This window comes from Brassica oleracea, chromosome C6 (genome assembly GCF_000695525.1).
Source record: "Brassica oleracea var. oleracea cultivar TO1000 chromosome C6, BOL, whole genome shotgun sequence".
NCBI lineage: Eukaryota > Viridiplantae > Streptophyta > Magnoliopsida > Brassicales > Brassicaceae > Brassica > Brassica oleracea.
Window position 1 is genome coordinate 34539586 of NC_027753.1, and position 20095 is coordinate 34559680.

The window sequence follows — 20095 nt, forward strand, 5'->3', positions numbered from 1 at the left end:
AGGCAGTTGAAACTATTTTCTTTTCTGAGACCATTGGTGAATTTGAAAGTGAAACGAACATAATGGTTGACATTGCCGGAGCTTGAGTCTCGTCTTTTCGGTAACTGCATCCTTTGCTCTTCCGGACGATCATCGGTTTCCCCAAACAAACAATGACAAGCAGATTGGAAACCATTACTTTATCAATAATTGGAGATATTCATTTTCTTAAAGTTGTGCTTATTTTATTATATTAGCAGTCCATGATTCATACTAACTAAAAACGGAAACCATTACTTTATCAATAATTGGAGATTCGGCAGAAACAAAAGATGGTGGATTATTCAAAACTTGGTGGGCAGTTAGATGAAGATCAACCATGTCCTTCGTGTTGTTGATCTTCTTTGCAGTTCACGTGTTTGTAGCTCTAGTTTTGTTCATCAATTAAATACTACATAAATCCTAAGATTAAGAAATAACTTCAGAGTGAAAACTGAAAAGTATGACTAATAACATTATGAAAAACTTTACAACATATCGGTTAGTTAAAAGAGAAGGGGAAAAATACTTCTCTCAAAAGTCACATGTCTCTTGCCAGCTCGTTTGATTAATATCAGCACGAGAAGACCCACAATTCCACGACGATAACAAAATCAAATGATAGCCATTAAAGTTTATAACATTCTAAGGCGTTTAAATTGTTATAAAGAATAACTGTTCAAAATAGAAGAAAATGCCATACTAAAATTAATATGATGTGATCAGTGTATTAAATGTAGAATTTGAAAATAATAAGTGTAAATGGGAATGCAAATACGGTGGTCGACCAATCCTTATCATTGTCTTGTACACACTTGAAACAGAATACAAGTCAAGGAAGATGCTTTATTGATTGCTCTTATAGCTTAGTGGATCCTTTGTCCTCGCTACGTACGGATTATGTCTTTTTAAATTTTGTCTCTATATATCTAAATTGCTTAGCAAAGTTTGTAAGACATAAGTTAAGTTTTAGATTTTATAGAGAAGTATAGATTTGCTCAAAAAAAAAAAAATAGAGAAGTATAGGTTTTAAAAAAACAATGATAAAATTGTTTAAAATGTAAACAAATCTAGGTATCAAGTTGTGTGGGAAATGCATGAACTAAAGTCATTATTTGTTGCATGCTTTTGAATGATCTCTTATTCGCCATTTGAAATGCTTTATGTAATCAATTGATTTGTTGAAGTAAAAATTTGTTGCTGGTGATGAACTGAGTAGTAGTTTGCCTGGAAAATATTAGATATTATTGTTCTGTTGATAAAAAAATATTTAGATATGTATTATTTCTTGATGTGTTTTAAAAAATTATGTACCTTGGAAAAGTTTAGGAATTATGCTTGTGATGATGACAACTTTAAATTTCCTATTCTTCTTGCTTTGTAGGATGCTAAAATCTGCTGCTTGCTTGTCGTACAGTATGAGTTTGACCATTGTCGACCTGAGATAGAAGTTTATGTATGAAGAGGATTATGATTTCGTTTTTAGCTATTGTGTTAGACTTACCTGTTCAGCCGTAAGACCAATCGTGGCATCAATATTGATTTCTGGATAGTACGGATTTGTTTTTTGTATTATGAGTGTCTGCCCGACAACATCTGCACATTGATTTTGAGTTAGAATAAACATCCATGTTTGTTTAATTAATATTGGGATGACTTACTTACCTTGTAAGTAGGTGGGTGTAGTGGATAAGTGCAATAGATTTTTGTAATTCTGAGGAGAGAAAGTGTGAACTGGAAATATTGGACTGATGTCTAGAACTTTCGATGCTATTGTCTTTTGGTCAATCTGAATGTAATACGGCAGTTCGGTGAGTTTTCGACGTCGTGAATTATGTATGACAGAAAACCCTGAAAACTCATATATGTCTCCCTCGGCCATATTTTTTGGGTCATTTGGCTGAATGTTTCCGGTAAGCCGACCTTCTAATAGTTGTCCCTGAAAGTGAACAAATTTTGTTGTGCCGAACCATTTAAGTAAATAGTGAGTAGTTTAAATCAAATATGTTGGATTGGGAAATACATATATATGTATATGCTAAATTTTTAATTAAAGGTTTACGTGGTGGTCGTAGCACATGAAGCCGATGCAAATTTGAGTATTATTTGTTTGGTGTTTTCTGATGTGCCAAACACTTCTTATACATACTGTGATAGGGCGCACTGAAATCCCTTCCTGAAGTTGGTGGATTTGTTGAGGAATGTGTTGCATGTGAGATGTCACTATAAATTACAAAAGAAACTATAAATTATAATAAGATACATGTATTTCCAACTATAACTATTACACACAGGGATATATTTTATAAATTAACTCAGAAAAATAAGTGTACCATGCATATATGTACTTGTCTATAATATTTTATAGTTACAGCAAAAAATATATAAATAATATTTTACAGATATGATCTTGAGATTAGAAACAAATTAATTTTTCTTTTTAATAAAAAATTAAAATTACTATATTAAGTTTTTTTTTGTTTCTAAAAAAATAGTTAGTTAACCCTATATATAAGACAAATAATAATATAAGAAAAAAATATAATTATATCTTAATTATATAAATATTTGTTTTAAAATAATCACATTGTAACTGCATATCTTAAGAGATATAACATGTTTAAAATAAAATTTAACAACAAATACCCCTACATATCAACAAAGGAAAAATAAATTATGAATTCAATACTAAAATTTAATTTTTTTTAAAAAAATATTCATATGCTTGAGACTTTACTAAAAATTAAAAAAAAATTAATTTAATGTATTATTATATTAATTTGGGTAATTTGGAATCAGACACTGTAATTTGGTATTAGGATCTTTTTATTTATTAAATAAAATATTTTGGTCATTTACTTACATTCATGTGGTCTATTTTTGTGACTAAAACTTGAGAATGTTCTATTAGGAGAATTACCCTGATTTTAGATATGCTATAATATTGGTATTGAAGTTTAAAATGTTACTAATAAAAATAATATTAATAAATTGAAAATAAAAAAATTTAAAAAAGTTTTAAAAAGTATCTGCGAATTACGAACAGAAAATTTGAAAAAAAAAAATTAGTAAAAACAAATTTGGAATTTTTTTTTAGAAAGTTCGAATTAGCAAACACATAATCTAAAAATATAAAAAATACTTATTTTTATTTTATTTTTATATATTTTTATCATATATTTCTCTGAATTCAACAATAATATTTTTTATTTTAAATATATTAAAATTATGATTAATTTTATTATTTACATTTAAGTTGGTTGTTGTCATAGATATGTATATATGTTTCAGGAAGATCAAAGAGGTAAAATGATGACCAAAATGTTTCATTAAAGAAGTAAATATATATTTATACCTTTATTGCTAACTAATACAAACCTTAGGGTATAGAGATAAGGGTGGGGAATTGGGACAGAAGTTTAAAATTTTATTAAATAAAAATAACACTAATAAATTTAAAATTTAAAATTTAAAAATAGTTACAAAAGTATTTTCGAAAATATACTCTTTTGCACCGTAAATATAAATTATAGTACATATAGTAGAATAACGATTTGCTATATTTTGCCATATCATTCTATATACAGTTTAAATGTGTATATTGTTACCTTAAGCCTTGAACAAAAAAAAAACTGAAACCGCATAAAAAGAAAAACAAACCAATTGCTGGACCCTTGAAATTTTTATTATTTTTCTCAGTGAAACATGCAGAAGATTATATATTTACCTGCATATTCTATGGGCTGGTCAGAGAGTGGGCTATCCATTCTGTTGAGTCGGCGATCCTTGCAACCAACCTATTACAAATTAGGTATATGTATTAGGTTTACTTTGAAAACGTGTACGTTCTTCGACGTATCCAAAGAATGATGGTTTTTTTTTTTGAGAGATGGATTGTTTAAGTTTATTTCATACGCAAAACAATGATGAGTTTTTGGGAGAGCTTGATTAAACATAAGCTAACTATGTTTTTTTAAATTTCCACCACTAAAAACACAGCAGAGCTTTATAAGATTTCATCAAAATCACTACACTCTGGTTAAACCAATCATCTCAGAATGTTAATGAATGACCAAAACAGAGCAAGACCAAGCTTTTCATATTTTAAAAAGAGAGCAAAATCGAATGAAACTCAAAGCTTTACCACATAGATTAAGAGCAGAACATGGTAAATTAATCAAAAGCCATATATTACTGTGAAACCAATCAACACAAGGCTGAGTAATCTGAGACTGACCAAATATTATTGTATGAGTACCTGTTGTGAGCAGTCGCGAATTGGTGAGAAGCGTTTGTGCAGAGGGAGGCGTTGAAAATAATAAGGTTAATAGAATTACTTAGGCTGATTGATTTTGTGTTAATAGCAAAAGAATATATCAGACACGTAATTGTAGCTAATTTCCTAAAGTGTAAGAGGCAATATTCGTGTATAAATGTGTAAATATTAGCAATCTTAACCTCACATTTTCAAATAAATGCTTTGTATCAGGATCAGGCAAACCAGGTTCCATTTGGGTAGTATTGCAAAGAACAAATAGAGCAGGAAATAAAGTCCACATGACCCAATTTAAATATCGAACCTAAAAATATAAAGCATCAGATACATTAATACTAAAATGTTTAACAAAAAGGAGTAGCAAACATAAGGATAACCAAAAAAGTATTAACAAAGATAGTTCAGATGCTGCAAAGACAAAGTTTGGATATGAAAGAAACAAAGCACAATAACTTAATAAACAAAACCAGTACTTAAAACTTATTAGCCACATAAGACCATTTGGCGCAGCACAAGTACACAAAGGGAGTTTGTTTAGTCTGAGAATGCCCAAACCTCTCTTTGCTTTCCTGTTGTCGTTGATTCGATGTTTGAATGCCGAAAACAAGAGAAATAAGAACTGTAAAAAGCTCTGAATAATTCAATCAAAAGGTGAGTTTTTACATGACGCTAGATTGCTTTATATAATGAAAACGAACACCGACTCTTCTTGGACTTATCCTAATCCTATGAATATTAACTAACTTGTAAAAGATCTCCTAAGATAAAGACAAATCCTAATGACTCGACAGAAAGAGTGACTATCGGTTTAACACATAACCGAACGTAAACCAAGGGATGCGCTGCATCAGGTCTCCCCGGGTAGGAGAAGATTCGTCCCTGAATCTGGAAACTCGTTATCACCTCGATACTTAGATAAGAACTTGACGTTGAAGACATTCGAAGTGTTGACGTGAGGTGGAAGTTGCAACCGGTACGCATTAGCGTTAATCCGCTCCAGAACCTCAACCGGACCCAACTTACGCGACTTGAGCTTGTTATACTCGTGGGCAGGAAGTCTGTCCTTCGTCATAACCACCCAAACAAGATCCCCTGGTTCGAACAGAACCTCACGGCGCTTCTTGTCTGCACGCTCTTTGTAACTTTGAGCAGAGGACTCCAAATTCTGTGACACTAGCTTATGAACCTCGCGAAGAGAATCAACAAACTCGGCTGCTCCTCCATGAAAGCGATTCAACTCGGGGGGAGGCGCGAGATCGAGAGGGCAACGCGGAACCTGTCCATACACTACTCTGAATGGACTGAAACCGGACGACCGATTGGTAGCATGATTGTGCGCGAACTCAGCCTGGCATAGGCGATTATCCCATGACTTGATGTTATCACCAACCAGCGAACGAAGCATGTTGCCGAGAGACCTGTTGACGACCTCTGTCTGGCCATCGGATTGAGGGTGATACGCAGTACTCATATCCAAGCTTGTGCCCAAAATCTTCCACAGAGAAGGCCAGAAATGACTTAGGAAGCGAGTGTCTCTGTCTGATACAATCGAAGTAGGAAGACCATGGAGACGGTAAATCTCAGCAAAAAAAAGTTGTGCGACTTTGACAGCATCTGTAGTACACTTACAAGGGATGAAGTGGACCATCTTGGAGAAACGGCCGACGACGACAAAGATGGAGTCATTACCTTTCTGAGTTCGCGGCAAACCCAGAACAAAGTCCATACTGAGATCAGTCCAGGGTTGTGTTGGTATTTGAAGAGGGAGGTACAGCCCGGCGTTTGTAGCTTGCCCCTTCGCGAGCTGACATGCTCTGCACCTCTCAACGTATCTCTCGACATCCCTACGGAGACTCGGCCAGTAGTACGCAGAGGTCACTAACTGGAGGGTTCTATCACGACCCACATGACCCTCCTTGTGCAAGTCCTCAATGATCTTCAGTCGCAAGCTACACGACGGGAGGCAGAGTTGCGATCCTCGGAACAGAAACCCATCAACTATCGTGAACTCGTTGTTAGCGCCAGCCTGCACATCGGCCCATAACTTCCCAAAGTACGGATCAGTGGCGTACAGGTCAGCAAAAGAGGCAAAGCCTGCTACTGAGGTGTGCAACGTCGTGAGCAAGGTATGTCGCCTACTAAGGGCATCAGCGACGCGATTCAGCTTTCCTGCCTTGTGGCGAATCGTGAAAGTGAATTGCTGTAAGTATGCGATCCAGTTGGCGTGCCTCGCTGATACTTTAACTTGGCTATCCAAGTGTTTGAGAGCATCATGGTCAGTAAAGATGATGAAGTCGCGGTGAATCAAATAATGACGCCAATGACGAATAGCTTGTACCACTGCGTAGAACTCCACATCATAAGTACTATATCTGCCGCGAGCCCCAGAGAGTTTCTCACTATAGTAAGCGACAGGCCTAGAGTTTTGGCTAAGAACTGCTCCAATCCCTAGCTTGGAGGCGTCACAGTGGAGCTCAAATGTCACCGCGAAGTCCGGGAGGACCAGAACAGGAGCCGTAGTGAGGCGTTCTTTGATGAGTTCGAAAGCCGCATTTGCCTCCTTTGTCCACGCAAAAACGGTACCCCTCATGCAGTCTGTTAGAGGCGCCGTAATGGAACTGAAGTTGGCGACAAACCGTCTGTAGAAGGAAGCGAGACCATGGAAACTACGAACCTCCGAGATTGTTTTAGGTGCAGGCCATGATCGTATTGCCTCCACTTTGCTCTCATCCATCGACAACCCTTCTGTCGATACAACATAACCAAGAAAAAGGACGCGCCTCACGCCCCACTCACATTTCTGTCTTGCGACAAAAAGTGTCTCTCTACGAAGCACCGCAAGCACTTGTTGCAGATGGGCAATGTGTTCCTCGAGCGAGCTGCTAAAGATTAGAATGTCATCGAAGTAGACGACTACAAAACGACCAATGAACGGACGCAACGCCTGATTCATGATTCGCATGAAGGTACTTGGCGCATTGGACAATCCAAAAGGCATTACTAGCCACTCAAAAAGTCCCTCACGAGTCTTGAAGGCAGTCTTCCACTCATCGCCAGGTCGGATACGAATCTGATGGTAACCACTCTTAAGATCCAGTTTGGAGAAGATTGTCGCAGAGCCAATCTGATCCAGCAAATCGTCAAGCCGTGGGATCGGAAATCTGTACCTCACTGTAATCTTGTTGATGGCTCTACTGTCGACGCACATGCGCCATGACCCATCCTTTTTAGGAATTAGTAAGGCAAGTACTGCACATGGGCTAAGACTTTCGCGAACATGACCCTTAGCCAGCAACTCTTCCACCTGCTTGCGTAACTCCTCGTGCTCTTGGGGACTCATGCGGTAGTGAGGACGATTGGGCAGTGTGGCTCCTGGCACCAAATCAATGTGATGCTGGATATCCCTGAGAGGCGGGAGGCCTAATGGTAGCTCTGTGGGAAACACATCGTCGAATTCCTTCAAGAGTTTCGTGATCGCTGGGTCAACAATGTGGGACGCTGGTTCTGCCTTCGGCACTGTGAGCAAAGCATACATGACTTGTTCCTGACGCAACTCTGCAAAGGATGCATAAGAGCAGAACAAAACCGAATTACTCGATCCCGTTCCTTCACGTAACTGAGATGGAACAGTTGAGTCATGAATGGCGGGTATGACAGGGCTTTCGTGAGTAGGCAGAAGAACAATGCGGCGTTTTTCGAAGAAGAAACTGTATTCGTTGGTGCGGCCGTTATGCATCACTTCACGATCGTATTGCCATGGGCGACCCAGAAGTATATGACTGACATCCATAGGGACAACATCAAAGTATATTTTGTCCTTGTAGTATTCTCCAATCAACAAAGAAACTAACACGCGGTGGACGACTCGAATGTCAATGCCCTCTTGCAGCCATACCAACTTATACGGAGCAGGGTGATTTGAACGGCGCAGACCGATTTTTAGAACCGCGCTTTCCGAGATCACATTCCTGCAGCTTCCCGAGTCTATGACAAAGCTACACACTCTGCCGTTGATGGTGCAGGTAGACGAGAAGATGTTGTTACGCAACCACGGTTGATCATCATGTCGTATTGGTGCCAAACAAATACGCCTTAGCATCAGTAATGTGCCTTTATCCCCGATATTGTGATCATCCAATATTTCCTCAATCCCCTCGTCGTCATCCTCGTCATGATCCTCGTCCCACTTGGTCTCTTCAGCCAGGAGACCACGACGATTAGCATTGGGACAGGCGGTTTGTCTGTGACCTAGCTCCCCACAAGTATAACACCGCAGTGCGTTCGGTCTCGTTGAGCGACGCAGGTCCTCTGTAACGCCAGGCGTCTTGCCAAATGGTTCTCCTTTCCCGGCTCCGGCGTCAGTTGCGCTTTTAGGTAAAGAAGCCTGTTGATTTCCGTCCGTAGCACCCGTGACTTGACGAGCACGCGTTGAGGAGTTCCATGTCGAAGTGTTCGACTTAAACTGAGCCTCGAAGGCAACAGCTCGACGGTGAGCCTCTGCCACCGTGAGAGGATCAAATTGCGACATTGCGTTTTGAATTTGGGAACGCAAGCCACCAATAAATCTCGAGACAAGTTGAGTCTCACTGTCTAGTATCTCGTTACGGGTTAATAGTAACGAAAATTCCTCAGCATAATCATCCACAGATCGCGCTCCCTGGCGAATGTTTTGTAACCGAGTGAACATAGTTCTCTCAAAGTTGTAGGGGAGAAACGATTTCCGCATCACTTTCTCAAGTTTTGCCCATGAATCGACGTTACTCTTCCCCAAACGAGCTCTGGTTGCTTTCAGTTGAAGCCACCACGAAGCAGCTTTCCCCCGAAACTTTGTTGCCACCAGTGCTACTTTGCGCGCTTCAGGAACACGCTTGAATTCCAACATCTCCTGCACCGCCACGAGCCAATCAAGCAGCCCTTCCCCACGAACACCACCGTGAAACTCAGGTAGTTCCACCTTAAAGCCCAACTCCCAACTCCGATCATCACGATCTCGAATACGGGGACGCGCCCTATTCCTTCGGTGATCCTCACCCGCAAACGGGTTATCTTCTTCATCAGACAATCCATCGTCGGACTGTTGTCTCTCTCTGTTGTGATCCCGATCCCGGTCATGTATCGTCTCTGTAAGTTCACGAAACGAAGTTTGGATCGTATCCAACAGATTCTCGTGCATCATCATGATAGTTCTTCTGAACTCCTCCCAATCATTCATCGGTTGCTCCGCTTGCGTACGCCTTGGTGCCATTGAATGATTTGAAACGATTGTAGAGAAAAAAAAAATTTCTAGTGCCCGGAACGTCCTTGCTCTGATACCAAACTGGCGCAGCACAAGTACTCAAAGGGAGTTTGTTTAGTCTGAGAATGCCCAAACCTCTCTTTGCTTTCCTGTTGTCGTTGATTCGATGTTTGAATGCCGAAAACAAGAGAAATAAGAACTGTAAAAAGCTCTGAATAATTCAATCAAAAGGTGAGTTTTTACATGACGCTAGATTGCTTTATATAATGAAAACGAACACCGACTCTTCTTGGACTTATCCTAATCCTATGAATATTAACTAACTTGTAAAAGATCTCCTAAGATAAAGACAAATCCTAATGACTCGACAGAAAGAGTGACTATCGGTTTAACACATAACCGAACGTAAACCAAGGGATGCGCTGCATCACCATTACTTAAACTGCAGCAACACACAATCACTGCATAAGAGGATAGGCTGAGGCTTTATTAGCCACTCTTGGAACGCTTTGCTTCAAGTGATTCAAGACTCTCAGAGGATTTTCTAACCCTATCACCAGCGGAATGCTCAAAGCTTGTAGAAGGACCAGGTTCATCACCTACACCCTTCAAAACATCATCGGACACTGCTGGAGTAGTGCCTTCTTCCAAGTGTGCTATAGCAAGTGGAGCTTCTGGTGGAAGTATCTTTGTGACAGTTATGGTTTGAGTCTTGCCTGTTAGGTTATGATCTGAGACTTTGACAATGAACTTGTGCGTGTGCCCTATCGTATCAAGTAAAGCTTGCAGTACCGGCACGAGATGCTTAGCTCCTAATCCCTCATTTGACTAACATTCAATAAATTAATTTTTAGTTAGACCAATATGGGGCTCAACATAGACAGACTTGAAATTACCTCAAAATATTTGGCAACCAATTCGGATGCATGCTTCCCAGTCAACTCTTTACCAGCATCACCAAGAATGGCAAAAACTGCTTGTTCACTCTTATCATAAACCGCAATCTTCGTGAGATATCTGCAATGAAAGATGATTAGTTATTATTTCTTACAAAAAGTAGATAAAACACTGTCTAAAATACTTACTGAGGAACGCCTGTAACCTCCCTTTTCACACACTTCTTATTGTTGCAAATCAGTGAAGTAGACCCTTTGATTGTGTTACTATTACACCCACCGCAAGAAATATAATACCAAGAAGAACTCTGGACAATATCATCTATAGTTGTTGTGCACTCAAACCAAGCAACCTGCAAAATTGAGAAAAATAAACTTCATAAATACCCAACATGTCACAATGAATGATAAAACAGATCAACTTTGAATCAACTTTGAACCTTAGCAGTCTCCTGCTTGATGTAAGAGTATAGTTCCTCTAGTGTTACTGGCTCACGCTTAGTGACAACCTCTGCCGTAATCTTATTAGCAATGTCCAAGTTAGAGCTCAGCCTGAGGAAATTGAGGAACACAAAAATATGTTAGAGAGTCACATGAAATGACAAAGCAGAAGCTGTATGAAAAATGATCTGACTACAGAAATGCCTACCATGCAAGATAATCCTTGGTAGGCTGGACATCAGTATCCATAAACACTCTAGATGATGCCATAGAAGCAAGAGCAAGGGTTCCTGATCATAACAAATAAATTGATTACCAACAAAAAAAAATTAAAGGAAGAAAGCTATAGACTTGCAACGATTATTTCATTGATATTATCACATATTGTATTGAAATATTTTAAGTAAAATGATAACCTCCAAGATATTTAGGGTTTACTGTGGTGACCAAAAGAACGGTTGGAGTCCGTCCATATGATATGAACTTCTGGCAGAACTCGGATGCAGCATTGTCCCATAGATGGAGCTTCATCACTGGTCCGCTGTGTAAGGATAAAAACCATTTGTTAAAAATAGCACACAGAGATTGCGTCTAAAAAATAAATAAACAAACTTACTCATGTGTTTGTACATGAACACACAGATGCCGCTTCTCTGCTATGTCAACTTCATCAAGAGCAGTGTGGTCAGTGATAGTCTGCCCATTCACCAGTTTCATGTGGCCAACATAATCTGAAATAGAATATATAAAGGTCCCAGATATCAGACTTATACAACTAATATCATTTCAAACGGGTATAGAAGGAACTCATCAGCTGTTCACAAATCACATATCTACTATAAATATGTAAGAAAACTCATTGAAATAGTAGTTACTGGAGGTGATTAATTATTCTAACCAAAACATAAATATGTAACAAAACGCATTGAAATAGTAGTTACTGGAGGTGATTAATTATAACCTAAAGATCTAAGTATGAACACCAAAAAGAAGTCAGCAGAGCTTACCATAAAGATCAACTATGCGGTCGCAGTTGGCCTGAAACTCCTCGTAGCTATGGAACTTGAACCTGTCTTCGAGAATCGGGACCGGATGGTTCTCGAGAACTTTCAAATCAGAGTTCCAAGAGAACGAAATGGTGGCCCTATGATCAGCAACCCGAAACTGGACTTTGCTTCTGGATCCGAAGAAGTTACTCAGTTTATAAACAGAACCTGATGTCAGCTTATACATCCCAACCCGTCCTGCTGTAATAAAACCTTGGATGACAGTTCCCTATAAATCATTTGGAATTGACATTATCAGAAATACCATCTCAATCAACCAATTTTAAAACAGTAGAAATTAACAAAGAACAATTTTTAGAAGAACCTCTTCGTCAATAAGAAGCATCTCCTGTCCGATGAGTTCTTTCGTGTTTGGATTTCGAGCCTCCCAAAAGTGAATCAGACGAAACCTCAGCTCAACTTCGTGTGGGCCGAATGAAACATCTATGAAGAACATCGATCGGTCGCCATGCGCGGAGGAGAGAGCAACATCAGATTTTTGCTTCTTCGGAATGTCAGATGGAACATCACTCTTGCCGTTAGGTTTCGCCGCAATCGCCGAGGCAGCAGTAGACTTCCCGTGTGGCTTCATAGTCGCGGAGGAAGCGAACGTCTTCTCGTTGGTCTTCTGATCGCTGGAGACTGTAGAGTTGCCTTTGGATTCCATCGAGATAGTTACTTGAGAGAATCTTATGGATTTTAATGGAAATATAAACTATGAAAAGAGACATTGATTAAGTTCAGTAAGAGGAATGATTAGATCAGATAGTGGTGAAACGGATCTGGAGAAGAGTAACGAAAGAGGTGGAAGGGGAAAGGCAAGAGAAGAAGAAGATACGACAGTCGGCGGAGAGGAAAGAAACGATACCACTTTGGAGAGTTGTTGGTGATGGACTGGGCTTAAAATATTTTAAAAAATCCACTAACTCGGATTGGTTTCTATGACCCAAACACATCGTATTTCTCTAATGAAAATACACAAATACAATGGTGATGTGGAGTAACCAAGCTGTAGGATTGGCTGTAATTAACTGTCATACGTGGACACCTCAGAATGCCATGATATCGGACTTTTAGTAGTGTTAGATTACAGCCCTGCCTCCCGGAAGTTACAGAATATTTCCCCTTCGTAGAATCTTCAGCTCTCACATTTTTTCATAACTTTTGTTCTAACCCAATATATTTCATATCGTAACGTCGCTTAGGCCTAATGAGTTCATCACAATATACATCCCACGCAGAAAAAAATGAAACACAGATTTATGATAACCCTCTCTTAAATGTATACTAGATTTTGATCCGCGTTTAGAAAACGCATGTTTATTTTTGAAATTAAATAAATTCTTCTTATATAATTTTTATATAAGATAATGTATATGTTTGGGTACATTTACCCAGGTGCATTGAACCGTACCAAACTGAAAAGAAAACCAAAATTAAACTAAATTTCATAAATAACCGAGCATATCCTATATTTTTTGAACCGAAAAATAGAAACCGAACTGAGAACCAGTACTAAAAATTTTAAAAAAGAAATTATATACCTACAAATATTAATTATATTTAATTTCTAAATAACCAAATATCCTAAAAATACTATCTATTTAGCAAATTATGCAAAAAAAAAATTAATGACTCAGATATTTTTTATTCAAATAATAATAGTTAATTATTTATCCTATATTTTTTTCCAAACAGCCTAAACTACCCGATTTAAAGCGCAAAATATTTTACATTTGTGAAAATTCAATAAAACGTATCATATGCATTGTTAGAATTTGTAAAGTAAATAAACATGTTCTATTTAAACCAGTTTTTTTTTTTAATTTCATTTAAATCTCCAACCCGTTTAGATCCATTTGATATTTTTTTATGATAAGATTAATCATTTAGTTCATATATAAGAATGTAAGATTAAATCTTAATAATTGATTGCATGTAATTAATTAAATTAATGTTTCATAGTTGAATAGTTGACATTAAAACTTTTAGTTTCCAATTCACGTAAAAATGAAAAACATTGTTATATACCAGATGATTCTCTATTACAACCTATATTAAACATAACTAAACTATTGAAAATTTTATACTATTAATGGAAATATATGTGGTTATGATCACGTCATGTGTAAACATGTTTGAATAAGCCGTCTTATATTTATGGAGATTTATTATTAGAGTAATTATATAATAGATTATGGGAGAATAATAAATGAGTTCATTTAAATTATGTAAAGTATTTATATAGTTAGAGCAATATAAGGTAAAACTAAAAAATAGTTAAGGATGTGACTGGTGACCAAGGGAATGAGGAGGAACCCTATGTTCCTTAATATTTCTTAAACTTTTTACTAATTCATGAGGAATATGTTTTCCTTTGCATTCCTTTGTTTGTAGAGAATTATAGAATGAATCAATTCCTCATTAATTTTGATAAGGAACCATCATTCCTCATCATTCCTAAAATTTTATTCCTACTCATTTTTTTTTCCTATTCGTTCCTATTGTTCATATGATGGTTACCATTAAGTCTAATGAAATGGTCCAACAAACTAGTTTAAGTAGATTTTTTAAGAATGCTTCTCTCTTAATATTATAGATAGCAGGCTTGTTTAATAAACCGGTTTGGTATTAAGATTACAATCGTATGATATCTTATTATATAAAGTACAGTTTTACTCTCTCCTGGACGCGCCACGTAGGATGACACGTCAGAAATTCGGCTTCTGTACACGCGACACCTGTCCCAGATAAATGAAACTCACCGTTTCATTTAAGTTAATCTACTTATGGGCTTCATTTCTATTCGGCCCTTATTTTCTCTGATCGACCAAGCCCATCTCGAGTATATCTAAGTTTATATGCGCCGTTTGCTATCAGGGTTGAATCCGGTTACATCTTCGCCATCTGAGATGGAGACGTAACCTGAGTTCGAGCGTTGTTTCATCTTCTTCCTTTTCAATCTGAATAGCTACCAGTTACAAAATTAACACTCTTAAAGTCCTTAAATCCATACCCCATGATCTCCTTTGAATGCGATTTTTTCTCATGTAAGGCGGTGGCATTACGACTATAAAAAGGTAGGCTTTGATGCTATGAGAACCATCTCCTCGTTTTGTTTTCTCAGACCAATAATCTTATTCTGATCAGAACCTTACTCCCTCCGCCGCCATCGCCCTATAATCTGCGATCTACAATCTCCGATCTACCGGCAAATGTCAAACCTAGCCTCGCTCTCCTTCAGGTTTCGACCCCTTTCAGTATAAAAGCCATATACTTCCATCTCCAATCTGACTCTCCAAGTCACAGCCTCGATGGCTTCTCTCGCTGGATTTGCGGCTTAAGCTTACGTTGCTTCACACAAGAGTAGCGTCTGGTAACAGCAACATCGGTGATGGGTTAGCGATAGCTGAGCCTCAGATGTCTCCGGAGATCATGTCTCCGGAGATCCAAGTCAGAGCCTCACCGGATCATGGGGTGACGATTGGTAGAAGCAACATAAGCTGCTTCGCATTCAAAGCTTCAAGGTCGTGCTAGGACATGAACTATTAAGACTCTTGCTTTTAGGGATTCTGTCATTGGCAGAATCAAAAAGTTCTACTCTAAACACGGGTTTGTCAATTCTGATTGTACTTGCGTATTCGAGGACTCAAATATTCAACTTTATATGGTTCTTATGTAGATTTGATGTGTGAAGAGCGTAGGAAGAACCCTATTTTGTGATCCTCTCTATATAATAAGATAACAAAGAGCTGGTAAATTTTGATGGTGCAGTCACTTTAGTAGTTCAAGTCTTTAGAGCGCGAACCATGGAAGCAAGAGAAAATGCAGCAGTGACACTCTTTTACCCTTACGCTATCCTGTGGAAACAAGATCATACATGACAGTGTTGATACTTGCTTAACTGGACCTTCTCGAGAATGGGTCTCCAAAAGACAAGAATGATGCAGGGATAGCATTGTTCGAGCTGCTGCATTGGTTAAGATACCAAGTGTTGATGAAGCTTGAACACTGTGTGGTTGTGCCATTGGTGGATCCATGGAAGAATGGAACATGAAGAGGGAAAAAATTCACAACCCATTTTCTCTCTTGTTCTTGAGTGTTCTTCACTTATTCATCATCTTTTCTCACATGGTATCAGAGCTATAAGCTCCTGAACCTCACAAAAGCTTCCGCAAATCTATTTCAAATTGTTTTCATTCTCAGTTCATCTTTATCTGAGTCTGGTACAACCTTTTGTCCAGCGGTCCAAAGGTTTTCCAAGAAAGAAGAACCCAAGACCTGCTCTCAAGGCAATGTGTGTACAAGTCTCTGAACCTCAAGAACCCTTCAGCAAGCTCAGCCAGTTCAGTCTACCACTCATTTTCTTTGAAGATTCTTGAACACATTCTATTATCCAGTGGTCCATAGTTCTTCAAAGCTGTCCAATCTCCTTTCTCATGTCTAATATGGTGAAGAAACCACTTGAAAGCAAAGGTTTATGGAATAGTTTGCCTAACACAGCTTCAAAACTGCCTTGTCCAAGTGGGTCTCTTTCTCTATCCAAGAAGAGAGCTTTCCAGAAGGTGGCGCTTCTCAAACATGAAGAAAGAAGGAGTCTTTGGTGTGATGGATACAAAAAGGAGGTCATGTATTTAAAGAGAGGGAGTTGGAGTTCAACTCCACATCTCAGATCCAACAAACTGTCATGACCCATGTGTATCGGAGGTTCAAGGAACCAGCTCAGGTTCCTTGGTTGTAAGTTAAACCTCTACTTCTTGATATGAGCTTTGGATAATGGTTCTGGTTGTGTTGAAGTGTGTATTAAAGTGTCCTAAGAGCTGTCTAATTGCTAGAGTTGTTGAATCTAGTTTCCATCTTAAGATGCTTAAGAGTCTTGTGTTATGAATTGAAGATATATATCATGCTTGAATGTGTATTAAGGTGATAGATGAGTTGTATACTCCTGTGATTGCATTCATGAGTTGTTTAAGGTGATTAGATGAGTTGTCTAGTCTCTGTTTTTGTCATTAAAATTCATAAAAATAACCTAAATGTCTTGTAATTGATGAGTTATCATTCTTGAACATTTAGTGAGTTGGTTGCATGGATTTGAACTGAATGAGTTGTTTAGATTCTGTCCATTGCATTTTCCTTAACCATTGGGATCAGAATTGGTGAGTTATCAATGTCTGATCCTAGTGTGTGTGGTCTGATTCTTGCTGGAGTTTGAGTGATGTTTCAGGTACACAAGTGTTGTCTATGTCCATCATCAAATCAAGACAAAGAAGAAGGCTTTGCCCATGCTGTTCAGAGTATACACATGATGTATATTCCTGTTTGATCCAGAGCCTACGAATGATGTATATTCCTGACCATGGAGAGATTGTTGGTGAGGAGACCAGGTGGTAGTAAGTGGGGGCTGAAATAAAATATGGCTGGGCTTTGAAGATACTTCAAGAAGGAGTATTGATGGAGAGGCAGACTAGAGTTTGATCAGCCACACACACTAAGCTGGAGCTCCTCATGTATTGCAAAAAAAAAACCGGTTGAATTAAGCGCATACCGTTTGGTTGTTGAGCTCATGGTTCAAAAGACACACAAGGGGCAGTGAAGAAGAGATCAAAGGAGGAACCAGTTGACTTAAGCGCAGCTGTAGGGGTGATGCGCTCCTGGTTTCAAGACTCAGTGTTGCTCACTTCTAAGCTTGGTCCTTCACTCATTTTCTCCGGATCAAGCTTGAGGAGGGGTAATTGTGAGCTATCCTGAAGGTCCATGTCGTCTAGTGCCTCACCTCAGATCATATGGAGGACTCAAGTGTCTCAAAGACACTCCTCATCAGTCTCATTCACTCATATGCAAGGAGAGTAACCAATTTAATCTTTGAGTTGAAGGTTTGATTGGTTTATGCCTTGAGAATTGATGCAAGTGTTTATGCATTGGGTTATAGGTACTTGGAAGTCTCTATATCAGAAGCTGGTCATCCCTACACCCTTTGAAGATGGCAAGGAGTCAGAAGAAAGGGGGAGACATCAAACCAGCCAGGAGAACAGATCCGAGAGAGTAACCAATTTAATCTTTGAGTTGAAGGTTTGATTGGTTTATGCCTTGAGAATTGATGCAAGTGTTTATGCATTGGGTTATAGGTACTTGGAAGTCTCTATATCAGAAGCTGGTCATCCCTACACCCTTTGAAGATGGCAAGGAGTCAGAAGAAAGGGGGAGACATCAAACCAGCCAGGAGAACAGATCCGAGATGTTGGTGTGTGCAAGTTTTGGAGTTCATCCTTGCAGCACAAAGTCAAGCCATGATCCAGAGTCTAAGGACTCCACCATGAGTTATCTGAAGTTCCTTAGACTCACTGGCCAATCCCTAGGCATTGTTGAACTCTACTCTTTTTCCCTTAGCAAGTTTTGTCCCAAAGGGTTTTCTTGCTAAGGTTTTTAATGAGGGAGCTTCTTCAAGGTTCCAAGCTTGTCCAAGGATTTCCTATGGTCAAGCTTGAGGGGGAGTGTTGGAATGAAGAAGGAAGAAGCAATGACTTAGTTGTTGGAATGAAGAAAACATGACCAAAAGGAAAAGAGTCATTGCATGATCCAAGCCAACCCATCCATGGGAATTCATCCACATAATTCATTTCCAAGGAAACTCATCCACAGAAACCTATCCACACGTGTTTTGGAGGCAATATAATGTATTTGAATTTGAACTCTTGGAGCCTAAATCTATCACATCAAGCCACTTGCCTCTAGTTTAGTCTTTGTTTAATCTTTCTTCTTTGTGTATTTAAATCACTTGTAAACCACAAATGAATCTAAGGAGAAATCTTTCATTTACTCTCTTTACTCTCTCTTTACAAACAATTATCTACATTTTCTCTCTCTTTACTTTCTGGATCCACAACCAATTTTCTCTCTTGTTCTTGAGTGTTCTTCACTTATTCATCATCTTTTCTTACACATGGTTCTTGATTCATCAATTTCCATTTTAGCTCTCTTCATATGAATTGGTTACTCTTATCGGCAAGGTTACTTACAATAAAGCGACAGTTGTTGTATATTGTTGATTAGCTACATCAATCGTTTTAAAAAAAAAAATATATATATATATATATATATATGTTGCTTTGTAGGCAATATTTCCTAACTAAGCAATATTCCAACTGCAAATATCATTTTACATCTGTAAAACTATGCATCGGTTTCCTAAACAATCAAAATAAAAATGGGTTTTTAAAGAATCTGAATTTTTATTCTTGGCTATATCTTGCAATAAGTAGGCAAAGTTATGTTTCATCGTTTGGATGCCAATCTGACTTCACTAACCATACGTTTTGACACAAGGGACTCAGTAGCCTACTTATTATCCATGTATGTATGTCTTCCCAGCCTCTCAGGTATCTCTTTTATCTTCACATTTGCTTTCTCTGTATGTTTTACTAAATTATTTTGGTTGCTTATTTACTAGGTTTACATTAACTAAGATACATGATCTATACATAACATCTAATATTGCAGGATTGCTTTGATCTAGACAAGGTAAAGGAACACTGATTTAATAAAGTTTAAATCTCATATTACTGACCCATTGAAAATTGAACATTTAGAACGAGATTTTCTGTTGTTTGGACTAAATACGAAGAGAAAACTTCAAATTCTCTGGCATATTTAAAGGCTTTAGAAAATGTAGCTATGTATAGCTTTGCAAGGATGGACCCACAACAAACTGGGGCTTTGTTGAATTAATTCTCATTAAACTAATTTGTTTTGATTGTCAAAATAGGCATTTGGAGAAGCATGATGACTTACTCAAAGAATCTTATAATACCTTATCACTACAACTCCAGAAACTCATGATATTATTATCAAACAAACTCTTTTGTTGAGCTTGTGATGTCATTACCAAGTGAAGATCGTTTAACAGATGATTTTTGTAGGTGGAAGAACAGATACTCATGCATAAACTATATGAGCAATGGTTTACTCTTCGTCAAAAAAGAAGAAGGTATGTTCTGTTCTTGAATTTACATTGTCTAAAATATAAGCAGGGAATTTAGAGGACTTGAGAGATATATTGCACACTAATCAAATTTGGTTTTGCAGAAAATGTAGAATACTCAGAATGTGTTGGAAGAAAAAGAAACAGTTAAAACTTTTTCTCTAGCAATTGTTCCTAATGTTGATAAAGAACATTGAACAGCTC

General features: G+C 38.0%; 2 protein-coding genes across 4 annotated transcripts; both read right to left on the bottom strand.

The window, feature by feature from the left end:
• Positions 1-1094: 1094 nt before the first annotated feature.
• Positions 1095-4554, bottom strand: LOC106300366. The gene is made up of 7 exons (XM_013736496.1): positions 4277-4554; positions 3746-3815; positions 2081-2241; positions 1684-1957; positions 1523-1614; positions 1333-1457; positions 1095-1245 (listed from the first exon to the last, which is right to left on the bottom strand). The coding sequence occupies exons 2-6, from the start codon at positions 3783-3785 to the stop codon at positions 1407-1409; spliced, it is 618 nt and encodes a 205-aa protein (XP_013591950.1). The 5' UTR covers positions 3786-3815; positions 4277-4554; the 3' UTR covers positions 1095-1245; positions 1333-1406.
• A 12-nt stretch (positions 4555-4566) lies between these two features.
• Positions 4567-12635, bottom strand: LOC106300364. 3 transcript variants are annotated; one of them, XR_001262002.1, is made up of 10 exons: positions 12239-12635; positions 11875-12142; positions 11484-11598; positions 11284-11408; positions 11076-11157; positions 10867-10978; positions 10616-10779; positions 10427-10547; positions 9962-10358; positions 4567-4792 (listed from the first exon to the last, which is right to left on the bottom strand). XR_001262002.1 is itself a non-coding variant. In XM_013736495.1 (9 exons), the coding sequence occupies exons 1-9, from the start codon at positions 12578-12580 to the stop codon at positions 10020-10022; spliced, it is 1668 nt and encodes a 555-aa protein (XP_013591949.1). In that variant the 5' UTR covers positions 12581-12635; the 3' UTR covers positions 9728-10019. The 3 variants fall into 3 exon arrangements, 1 of the variants encoding a protein (XP_013591949.1); XR_001262001.1 differs by lacking the exon at positions 4567-4792 and adding an exon at positions 4873-5125 and having other exon boundaries at positions 9942-10358; XM_013736495.1 differs by lacking the exon at positions 4567-4792 and having other exon boundaries at positions 9728-10358.
• Between the last annotated feature and the right edge of the window lie 7460 nt (positions 12636-20095).